The 12,384-nt window shown below is 37.3% G+C and overlaps 1 protein-coding gene across 1 annotated transcript in view; it reads left to right on the forward strand.

The window, feature by feature from the left end:
* The window catches only part of BCAS3 (BCAS3 microtubule associated cell migration factor), a 514,534-nt gene that overhangs the window by 82,427 nt on the left and 419,723 nt on the right, over positions 1 to 12,384 (forward strand). The window contains exon 10 of the mRNA XM_053454572.1: positions 5,603 to 5,679. Within this exon, the coding sequence (XP_053310547.1) occupies positions 5,603 to 5,679 (77 nt within the window). The remainder of the gene's footprint in view (positions 1 to 5,602; positions 5,680 to 12,384) is intronic.

Genomic DNA, 12,384 nt, shown 5'->3' on the forward strand with positions numbered 1-12,384 from the left:
TGCCAATAATTCAGGTATTCGGTGGGCAAACCCATTTTGGCCCATGTGGTTTGACTAACTGAGCCCAGGATCTGGCTCTGGCAGAACGTGTGCTCATTCTGGGCCAGGGATGACTAATCTATTTTCCTTATTTTTGTATATTCAAGTCTAAAGTTGGATATAAACCCAGCTGTGTTCTTTCTTCCTTTTTACCTAAAAAAAAGACCTGTGAGTAACAACACATGGTAATTCACCAATACTGTATTATTGACAATTAACAAATTATACAGTAAGTTCACAGTACATCCGCATACTAAACTAGAAATTGGTTTGATTACATTTAGTATAATATATTTTTGATCTTGTTGTATCTAAATGTTATACAGTGTAGTATAATGTTGTGGGATTTATCTAGAGCCCATTGCTCTAAAGCTGTACTATGAAAATCAGTCACAGTACCATTAATGCCGAGTGTAGTGCTGTCTTAACATTCAATGTTTTTGGAATAAAAACCATTCAAGCATTTAAAAATAAGTGGAATAGTTGCATAATAATAATAATAATACTATTATATTATAATAATATATATTTTGTGAATTCCTTCCAATAGTATTTTATTTGTTATTTTGACCAGACTATAAAATAATTTTTTGTTACATTTTAATTTGTCTAAGTTCAGCATTGGAAACGGGACCCGTTTCTTTCTGCCTGGTATATACTGGTCACATATTGTGTGAGTGGATCTGTACTCATTGTTGTGTATATTTTCACTTTGTAAATATGGTATAAAAACGTAAAAAATTTTTATATTAAAAATATATTACCCAATAAAAATATATTTTTTAGATTTATCAGTGGATCCATTAAAAAATATACGTATGCGAGAACATATATGAATGCAGGTTACAGTTAATCTATGCTTTATTTTTATTTTTTTTAAATTTAATTTAATCTATGCTTTCTAAATGTGGAATTTAGAAATACAGGGCTTTTCGTGTGATTTAAATGACAATCCTATAAAGCAATGTGGTGATGTGTTGGTTGCAAGCTACAAGATGACCACTAGATGGTGCACATAGCTCTAAAATCAACTAAGAAATTACAAGGTTATTATTCCATCACTAAAGATGCACGGGAAGCAAGAAACACAATGTAGTGAAGTACAATGACCAAGAAACAACCTCAGAGCAAATAAATAATGCTAGCAAGGTATCATAACTTTGCCCTCTCATTGAAATAAAGCAATGTGCAAAAATTATGATTGTTGTTTAGTTACCTTTAGTCTTTCCTTATGCTTTTGTTCTTTTCTTATCCAGTGCTTAGTGTGGCTTCCATTATCTAATATAAAAACCGCTTCGAAGGTTGTTCATTATTGCAAGCATTAGCTTATTATTTCCTGCTTTGTTATTTTTGGATTATTTTGCACTCACAGATCTCTTATCTCATTTCCTGGAACAGAATTCCAGACTGTAGCCCGGTTCTTGCTTTTCAGCATTTTCATTTTACAGTGCATTTTTGAAAATGGTATAAATTGTTGTTTTTATTAACAAGAGGGTTCCAGATTCCACCTGACCTTAGGCATGATACCAAGATAGGTCTTATAAACGTGCACATTATGCCAGATTCATTATATAAAAGAGCTGGTGAAATTCTATTACATTCTGCAGTCCCTGGTAGAGTCTCTCCTTTGCAGTTTTTTTAATGCGCCTTGTGAGTAGTCCTGTTTAACCATCAGCCTCAACTTTAGGCAGACTAGTAGGGAATGTTATGTCACCTATTGCCGTCCCTGTCTATCTTCATATTGCTCATCATGAAAATAAGGTTGCATGTTTTCCACTGGTTAATACAGCTAGTCAGATTTTTAAAGTCTGCTGTCACTGTGCGTATATAGATGTGAGACATGATTCTGCGAGCCAGATGCCGTGGTTATTCGTATTCTAAAAATGTGTTGCATGAAAGCAAAAATGTCCTAAGAAGGGACCTTTGGAACACACTCTGACACTGTACATTTCCCATGTATGTTTGCACTTTTTTTTTTGCAATAAACATGAGAAACAATGAGATTCATGCTTACAGTGGATATTTCTTTTGGAAGTTCACTAGATGCACAAGTTAAAATATAACCTTGTCCTGTTTATGGAAGTTTCATGCGTGGGTCAATCTACCTGTTTTTCCTTATGCTGGTGGTTTGATCTGCTGACTGGTGTCTATTTGGAGAGCAGTCAGCTGTTACTTTTTTTTTTTTTTTTTTAAGTTCAATGCTTTGTTTCGCTGTTTTTCTCCGGACGGCATATTATACTTTTACCTTTTGTTGCTGTGATACATATTAGTACATAATTGGAGTTAAAAAAAAAACTGTAGTACATAGATAAATGACAAATTTAATATAATAATATAATAAATATAATGACATATTTCAGGGCTTTGCCATTCTTTGTAGAATTCTATAAATTTACAACAGCACTAAAAGTTAGTTTCCAGTACTATTATTATTATTATACCTGACCCTAGAAATCTGCACACTGCTGACATCAATGTTAGCTTATACATTCATAATATTTACAGGTAAGATTAAGCTGAATAGCAAGGTTGGGGCATTTTTGTAGGTTAGGGTAGCTGGTCGCAGATGGAACAAGGAAACAACAGTACAAGGACCAAATACTCAGCAGAAGTACAGAAGTGGCATAGGCACTGATCTGATCAGTTCAGAGTTTGTCAAAAACTAGAGAGCAGTCTGACAAACACAGAAATCCAAGTTGGAGTCTATAGCAAACCAAACATCTACAATCAAAGTAGCCCAATCTAAGACTAAGAGGGTTAAGCACCTGCAAGAGCAGGTATAGAATGCAAAAAACAGGCACAAAGTGAGCAGGACAAAAAAAATGCAAAGCTGAAGTATAAGACCACCTTAAACAACTAAGCTCCTGTCTTACAAGGGTCATCCAGGCTTAAATTGCATCCAACATGGAATTGTGTATGTCTGCCAGACATAGATGGCTCCACTAATGCAGGCACACATAGCATGCCTTAAAGAATGCATCATTCCAACCACCTGGAGACAGTCCTAGCAAGTGATGTGCATTAATGAACCTGGGCACACTCTGCCAAAGTTGGTACTGACATTTTTTATATGTGTAACTCACTTCTTAATGTGGGACATGTCCATAATGAAGCTGGGTGAGCTAGAGTTGGCTTGAGGTCAGTGCTTGGCTTTCACCAGCTCAATAAGAATATAGAATGGTCTACAAGGACCGTTGTTTGGTACCTATGAGCATTGGGATGGGTGCTTAGATGGACTTACATTACCTCATATGCAACTCTATGAACAATGCCTGTGAGTATTTGATTTCAGCTTAGCTGATGACATGCATGAGCACTCTCACCCATGTTTAGTTCAGAGTAGAAAAACTCCTTGGCTTTTATTTCCTTATGAAATCCTCATTTTAATAAGAGAATGACCACATTTTAGCATATGCATATTAAGGACTCACATCTGGTTCCCTGAAATGGTCGTACAGCTCGGATTTTGTCCAACTATACACCACATCCTAGTCATTGCCTTATAAAGAAAAAAATATAAATAAAGTTGTGAAAAAGAGACGTGTATGTATAATTTTTACTTGTACGCTTGCTAGTCTCGTGTTGTGCATCTATGCTTAGCCTTAAACAACACAGTCTATTTTTTCTGACGTAAACACTCAAACCTTAATCAGTGGTGTTATCTTAGATTCAGGAAAGCTTTATGATTATCCCATGCATATTTAAATTCCCCCATTGTATTAGCCTCTATCACTTCAAATGGGAGGCTGTTCCATTTATCTACCACTACCCTCCAGTTTAAGACTATGACCTCTAGTTCTAACATTTCTCCTCAGAAGAAAGCTTCCTTCCTGTACTTTGTTAAATCCCTTTAAGTATTTAAAGTATTGTGTTTCTATCACTTCGCCCCTTTCTCTTCTTTCTTCCAAGCTATACATATTGACTTTCCTTAGACTTTCTTTAGTCTTATATGAAATAAATCATTTTTAAATTAAGTAATTCATTTTAAAACTATACCTAGGTTGTATTTCTAGGTTTCACCATTTTGCACTTATTTGCTTAGTTACGACAATTGCCTAGTACTAGAGCAGGAAGCTTTCGCTTTTTCCTGTGTCTTCAGACTATACACATTTATTAATGAAGTCCTTTAAAATATATGATAAACTAGAAAATAAGATGAATTTTCTTGAACAAAGCTGCTTAATTAAACTTTGTTTTAAATATTTTGGTAGCTACTATTGTTTAGTTGCTGACATAGTTTTTCATATGCTGCACAGGAAAATAATTCAAAAAACCTTTTTAATTGTCCTCATATTTCCTCAACATTGTAAGCTTGTCTTAGTCTGTCAATTCTCGTCTTGTCATACCCCTTGAATATATGTATTGTACGAAGCGCTGCGCTATATAAATAAGATAATAATAATTTTGCCACCTGTAGTTGAACATAAAGTTAATAAAGACTGTAATGCCACAAATCCTCTAGATATTAAGCTTGACAGCAGGGACCTCTCTATCTAATGTATTGGTTTATCTTCGATTGTCAATACTAGTTTTTGTTAATCCCCTTTTAACAGATGGAGTGTAAGCGGTGGTGTGTAAAGTGTTGGCGCTATATAAATAAAACAATAATATAATAATAGTACAGGGCTATGATCAATTATTTCCATGTGTACAGTATATTCTGGTGAAGTGTGTTCACGGTGTGAGGTCCGGTACAAGGTGCTAATTGTGCCCTCAGTGTGTAAAACAGAGGGATTAAACAGTGATACTGCATTAAAGCTACAGGTAAACATTGGATGTCCTTTCACTTTTTATTAAATAAGATAGCTGTTGGACACATATGGGCATATATGAGGCATAGTAACATTTAACTTGGGTCTTGGAGGGCCATATAACATTGTAAAGCTAAGGTTGGTGAAATCTGACACAGTTAATGATGTAATAAAATAGAACTCATGGCCTTTTGTAGACGAATGGCCGCCATAACAAAACTCTAATTTTTCTCTAGTGGGAAAACAAGCATGAATTGTGCTTTCTTGTGTCCCTGGATGTTGGGATATATCTAGATCAGCTGAGATTCATGTGGTCCAGCAAACTATAATACTGCATCAAAGCCGGAGTGCAAATGATAACACAAGCGTATTCCCAAAGCCACCAGTGAAATGCTAAAATAATTCTGATGGTTATGCGTAAATAGAGGGGATTTATAGCTTAGGGAAAACAAATATTTAGAATCTGAAGCTTGATTTAATTTCGGAGTGCTAACATTTTCTTGGGATTCGAAAGACATGCCCTACGTGTTTCAAAACATTCCCAAACAGAACTGAGTTTATATATATATAGAAAATCTCTCAAAAGGAAAAACAATGAGAAAAAATGCTTTTCAAGCTTAATTAACTGTTACTCCAATATCTTAGTCTTATCTGGTAAAACCCGCAGAAATGTAAGCATTTGTTGATGAATGTTTAGAGGTTAAGAGATCTTTGTTTAGGGTTGTTGTTTGTTTGGCTTGTTGTAGTGAAATGCAGCGCCATAGGAAAATATCCTAACAGCTGTTTTTTTGGCATTTTCTCTTAAACCCTAGGTTGCTATCCCTGCCCTGGACCAAACACGAACCCTATAGCCCTCGGAAGCCGCTGGCTTGCTTATGCAGAAAATAAGGTAACAAGAATTCAGTATTCTTTGAAATGATTTTCATAGTGTAAAATTAAAGTTGGGTAATGATCACGTGGAATGCATTAGCTTGTCTCTCTCTGCTTATAAATGTACATACAACATTGGCAGCTTTTGATGTCTTGTACCTGGTTTACCATAATTCCCGTATTATCCTTATCACTGGTGCAGAAAGTCTAGCACCCGACGCCCGGGACATGCAGTTCCGGGCGCCGGGCAGGCAGCGGGGTTAGGATACAGATCCCCCGCAGCGGTGCAGGCACCTGCATCCTACTCTCTGATACGCTCAGACAGCCTCCCCTGCCAGCACTTTCCACGGGGGGGGTGCCGACACGGGAGTTTGCCTAAGCGCATCGTGCGGGCGGTCACCGCCAGCGGCGATGTGCGTAAACAACCTCCGCTGCCGGCACGTCTGCACGATGTGCTTTAACAATCTCCCTTGCCGGGAATTCCTACGGGGGAGTCCCGGCAAGTGAGATTGTTAAAGCACATCGTGCAGACGTGCCGGCAGCGGAGGTTGTTTATGCTCGCATCGCCGCAGCCGATGTACGTTAATCTTCCTTGCCGGTACTTCCCACGGCGGAAGTGCCGGCACCGGAAGTTGAATACGCGTTATGCGTAGATGTCCCCCGCCGGCCCCACAAGACCCCGTGGAGTCTGCAGCAGTAAGTCTGGCAGTGGCGGCACATCTTGGGGGCAGAGTGGCAGCATATCTCGGGGGGGCACATCTTGGGGGCAGAGTGGCAGCATATTTCGGGGGGGCAGACATTTTTTTCTTTAAAAAAGCACCTATACTTTTAGGGTGCGGCCTATATCCGAGCCAATACGGTATGTATTGAGGTCTAGGCTTTTAAGTCTAGGGCTAGTTACATGTACCATGCATCTTTGCTCATAAAAATGACATGCTCCGCTTACAGAGAATGCGTTCCTTTTCTTTTGGGATGCTGGTTGTGCTTCATTAGAGTTTTAGTTCCTCAATACACCGAGAGCTGACTCTTGGGATACCCCCCAGGTAATGGTTACCATTCTTCAGGTGACAGCCTAAGCTTTTGCTTCCCAAATAAACAATAGGCTATATAGCCCTTGTGTACATATATATGTACATATAGACTAGCCCCAGTAAATGCTAGCCAAATAATTGTTGTACGTTTCTGATTGAAGCGAGGCCAGCAGTCGTCGTCGTGGGTTGTTTTTTTTGCCCAGACTATGATGCTTCCTGTGTTACTCGGTTTGCCTGAAGTGCATCCCAGATTTTCTCTCCATCATTCATTCATATTTTGGCCCACAATACAGATTCCATCCTCTCTGAACTTCACTTGGCCAATAGCGTGAAATTTGTTTCAGTGCCACATTTGTATACGTGTTTGTCCACATCTGCAATTTATTTCTCTTAAGGGATGGAGACATGCGAAAAGAACGGATATAAATGTTGTTTTTGACATCATAAACATATCATCTCACAGACCTTGCCGCACATATACAATTGGAGCTATTGTGCAAGGGCCTAAGTGCTGCACATAGGAAAAAAACAGGCGGCTGCCACTTACCTTATTGCAGTTGGGGGATAAAATGGAAAGTCTTAACCTCACTTTTAGTACTTAGAGAAAATCTTTCATGTAAACTGTTTTGGGAATATTAACCCTACAAATTAGGAAACAATAATATGAAAGTAATTCTTTAGAGGCATGACCTTATTCTGACGTGGAGCTATTCATAGCCTTCCAGCAGCTTACTTCTGGACTCAACGTTCAGCAAAAAAAACCCAAAAAGACAGTGGCACAAGAGTTCACGGAACTCCGCAGGAGCACAAAGCCAACAAATCAGTGATCATTATTTCCTGCTTAAATAAATGTCTGTTTTACGTGCTTGCATTTTTTAATGACATATTTGGACTTTTTTTCTAATTTGTTTTTACTATTAAGTAGATTTCTGTTCTCATAAATGAAAGGACAAATGAGGACCAGTTTATATATGGTAAAATCTTGCGACCCATACAATTACAAAGCTGTACTTTAGTACTTTGTCACAGAAGGTGTGTGTTATACACCTTTACAAAGTAAGATGCTGTGTAATGCAATTTGTCTTTGGATGTAAATTATGCATGAGTAAAATACACAAGTGTACGTTATGTATGAAATGTTACAGTGTTCAAAGAAAGTGATAAGGCGGCATGCTGTTTCATCACTGTGCATTATGTACTCATCGCACTTGGCCAGGGGCAACGCTTCATTCTTTCAATACAGTAACATCTCATGTGTAACATACCATTTTGTATAACAGTCATGCTTAATTTACACCCAAATACATCTCATATTACACGCCACCTTGTTTTTTAATCATTCAGTTTGCTACTACATACTTATTTGGGAATCAGTGTTCCTATACCATCCAGTTGCAAAAAAGTATGGGCACATATTGGTTCCGTAATGTTGCAGGTAATTTCACACCCCTGAAAGTCTTAAGAAAAAAATAATAATAATAATAATAATAACATTAATATAATATAAAAACAAAAACGTTTCCAGGAATTTACCTCCAAATAGAACCTATTGGGTTCCAATATTCCAAGGGATGAAGAAACCAGATCAGTGATATTTGTAGGAATCCTGGAAGTAAATTATATGGCAAATACAACTGCTTCCCGTCAAAATCAATGAACACAGTTATGAACACCATCAAATGCAGCAACTCCTTAGGATTGTTGTTTTATGGCTAAATACATATCTACTTTGATTTACTATTTCTTTTTTGTGGCATGAAATGGCATAAGCTTAAAGGCATGTAAAGCTTAAAAGATCATACTGGCTCAGAGGTCATAAGCATTAACTGCCGTAATAAATGGTATGCAGCGATACAAATATAAAAGAGTGACAAATAACAGTGAACAATTTCACTTTATAGATGTGATGTATGTGGGGAATCTAAACGGCATTTCTTTTTCATGGATCCATACATTTGAGGAACCTTTTTATGCTGCATCACTTCTTTTAAACTTGTAAAGTTGTTTAACCCTGTTATGTTAAAGTTATGTTACAAAGATTTGTTCAGCTTTCGTTTGGTACCTTCATTGGAGGAGAAATGTATCCTGTGGGGCCTATCATTATTTTTGCAAATCACATTAATTGGTCATGGATCGCGGATAGCATCAGGATTCCCGATATGGATACACTTGCCCAATAGTGATCATAGTACTTTAAATGTAGATCAAGTTGCAGATTCAATCAATTGCAAATACCAATGCAGTTTTTGAATTTTGATTGTGTCCAATGAGGTTAGATTTAGTTAACCAAATCAAAGAAACCAACAGAGACCATGCATTCCTAATTAGCCTGAGCATTTTAGTCTTCTAGTCTTTTTGCACCCTCTGCAAGTATCAATTTCTTATTATATAATGAAATGGCGGATGAAAAAGCTATTTACTTAAGGGCTCCTTCTAACGCTATCTTTTCTCAGAGGAAATCGAAATAAATCAGAATTAGAATCAATTACGTAGGGGGAAAACAAATTCGCTGTGAAACTCTCTTGTAAATCAAATATTTAATGTTGTTCAGACAAAGCTAAAGAACTTTTGATTATACTTATTTTAATTTATTTGTGGTAATGTTGCCAGACTTAAACGCCAGCCTTTGTAAGGATTATGAATTCTTAATGGGTATGTTTTGCTATTAAAAACCAAAGCTGTCCGCGCAACAGTCTGTGTGGCACCTAGAAGATTATTAGAAGACTGATAAGTGTTTCAATTAAGCATTTTGTTTCTTTTTGTGGAAGGAAGTATGCACACATGTTTACACATTGCACTTTCAGTGCAACTAAACAGCAAATGCTTCCTGGAATTTACTATTGACTTCTTGACATTGATTTTATAACATAGATGATGTCTTTTGCAGTTCAAAAGTTTATTTTGTCAAATTGAAAAAGTATTTGTAAACTACAAAAAATGTGTGGATGTTCTTGAGAAGACGTGCTGCGTGAAAATGGAAGATTGCAACATCTTTTCTATGAATAATCACAACTTTCCATCTGAAGAAGATACCTCTGAGGTTCTGAAAGCTAATGTAACATTACGTTTCACTGGCCTAACATAAAAAGATGCAGACTGGAGCTTTAAATTATAAACATATAAAAATTGTACGTGCAGCCACACACTACCCATCTACTGAATACCAGCGACCACAAACTAAGGGACCAGATCTGCTGTTCAACTGGTAGATAAGGTCAGTAGATATATGATTGACCCACGCCATCTCATATGTTGCCTGGTTTGCCAGATGGTTCAAACATTCAGCCATGCAGTGTCAACAAAATATTTCATATTAACTAATGGTTAAATGAATAAACCTCAATGTTGTTATCCCCTTAAAACCTTTAAGAGATTCCATACAGCCAGAAAACATATCATGCCGGCTTGGAATGTCAGGGGACTGCCTCACACCCAAGGCACCATTTAACCTAACTAACCTAGAAGTATTGCATGAGACTTCCTTTATGAATAGAAGCCTCGAGTTTACACTAAACACAATGCTCAATTCATTTTAAAATTCCAAAACATAAATATATATATATATATAAATGCTACCATGTCATCAAAAGTACAAATTGAATAAATAAAGTGTGCTAACTGGTTGCCAGCTGTGAAAAAACTGTCTGATCCCTGCTGGCATGCCACAATCAGCCAAGCACCCACCAACCAGCAAACCTCACACATTAAAAAATAAACATATTTTTTTTTTGAAATGTGCTGATCACTCTCTGTGTATCACCCTCAGCCATGTTGATGATGAAGGTCATGTTAGTTGTAGTCCACAAAAATGATTGCACCAGAAGAGCAAAAGGCTTGCATAAAGAGGAGGGCTTCTGGCATGGGGACGCAGGCAAAGCCCCATCAGCCCTTTGTCCCCTCCCCTGTATCTCACATATTCACTGGCACAAACATTTCACATTTACACAAATGTACACACTAACACATAAAAATGAACATACATGTACATTCATGCTCTTATACACATTCATGCTCACACAGAAACACTTGCAATCTCGCACATACATGATAACACAGAAACTCTTACACATTCATACTCCCACACACTTATACGAACACATTCATGCTAGCACGCACACACATAAACACACTTTCACACAAACATATATTCTTACATACATACTTCCTCCCTCACTCACCCCCTTACATCACCCTGCAGCTTTCATTCTAGCTGCTCCAAACCTCGCTTGCCTCCCCGGTCTTGTACAGAATTGTTCGTAAAATGCTGGTCAGGTTGGTCCAGGTTGGAGCAGCTCTTTGTGAAGAACTTTGGACCGACCTGGGGGGAAGCTAGCCCATCCCTGTTGGCATACTTGTGAAAATATCTGAAAAGTAAAGAAGAGTAATCTCTGTGGTGAAAGTAGTACAATCTTGACACTGTTACTCTCCACACCTACGTATATTGATTAGCACCAGACAAAAGCACCTTTTATTAAAGCTATTTAGACTATGTTCCGGAAAAGTACATCATTGGTTAATCAGAATTAAAAAATGATTTATTTTTTTATACACAGCAGAAGTGGGACATGTTTATTTGTAGAAATACCATAATTATACATCTCCTTTCAGGCACCCCATGAACATCATAAATATTCAAGACATTTCAGTATAGGTTCATCCTAGCCTTCTTCTGAAAATTCTGGGGGTTACCTTACCTAGGTGTGACTTAATCTGTAGAAACAGAAATAGTTTTAATTTATAGCAATTTGTCACCCATAAAATAAATTAATAAATGACTATTCCAACATGAGATGAACACACACAAAACATAAATCTTTAAGATTACAATGCAGGGTTGAGAATATTGCAAAAGCCTTACAGAGTATTAAAAAGGTAACAGATCACCAGACGTGCAAAACGACACAGGCAAAGGGAGTTCATGCGATGGATAGTGTTCAATCTAATGTACATCAATAAAATACATTATTTAGTAGTATTTATTTATAAGGCGCCAACCTATGCTATGATACCATTTGAGTTAAAAGTAATGTGTAATTTCCCCTTAGCCTCTGACACATGTGAGCAGGAGACGCCTTGTGGCTTCGGTGGCAAAGGAAAGCAGTTTATTTTTTCGATGCTCGGAGGAGTGATTGATCTGAGTACTGCAGTAGCAGGGATGAGTGCGTTTCATCTGATTTTGTCTCTGTGTCTACATAATGTGTAAAATGTATGGGTGCTATGTATGTGGACAAAAAAAGGCACAGTTGTGATAACTCTCTGGAAACGCTACTTTTAAATCACGCAAGCGGCAAATCTGTAGTAACGCTACCAAAATAGGAATGCTTAATACGTTAACAATACATTTTCACACAAAAAACAACTCGCTGCTGTGTTTCCACTCAGTGAAAAAAAAAAACAAAAAAAAATACTGCATACTGCCTCATCGTGCTCAAGTAGCCCCATTTATAACTTGAAAACAGTTGACTACATGGGCTGTATGTTTCTGCAATATTTTAATGACCTCTATGGATTATTCCCAATTCTGGCTTCTAAAATATTCCGTTTGGCATAGCATTTCTATACATTTGTTGAGACTGCTCAAGAATATGAGCTGGATATGTATATATATCTAACCTGAAATGTAAACGCTTGTACAATGACAAATAACATTTGAGCAGGGCTCTCCTCACCAAATTTTTATGTTATATATTACT

The sequence above is a fragment of the Spea bombifrons genome, chromosome 2 (genome assembly GCF_027358695.1).
Source record: "Spea bombifrons isolate aSpeBom1 chromosome 2, aSpeBom1.2.pri, whole genome shotgun sequence".
Classification (NCBI taxonomy): domain Eukaryota; kingdom Metazoa; phylum Chordata; class Amphibia; order Anura; family Pelobatidae; genus Spea; species Spea bombifrons.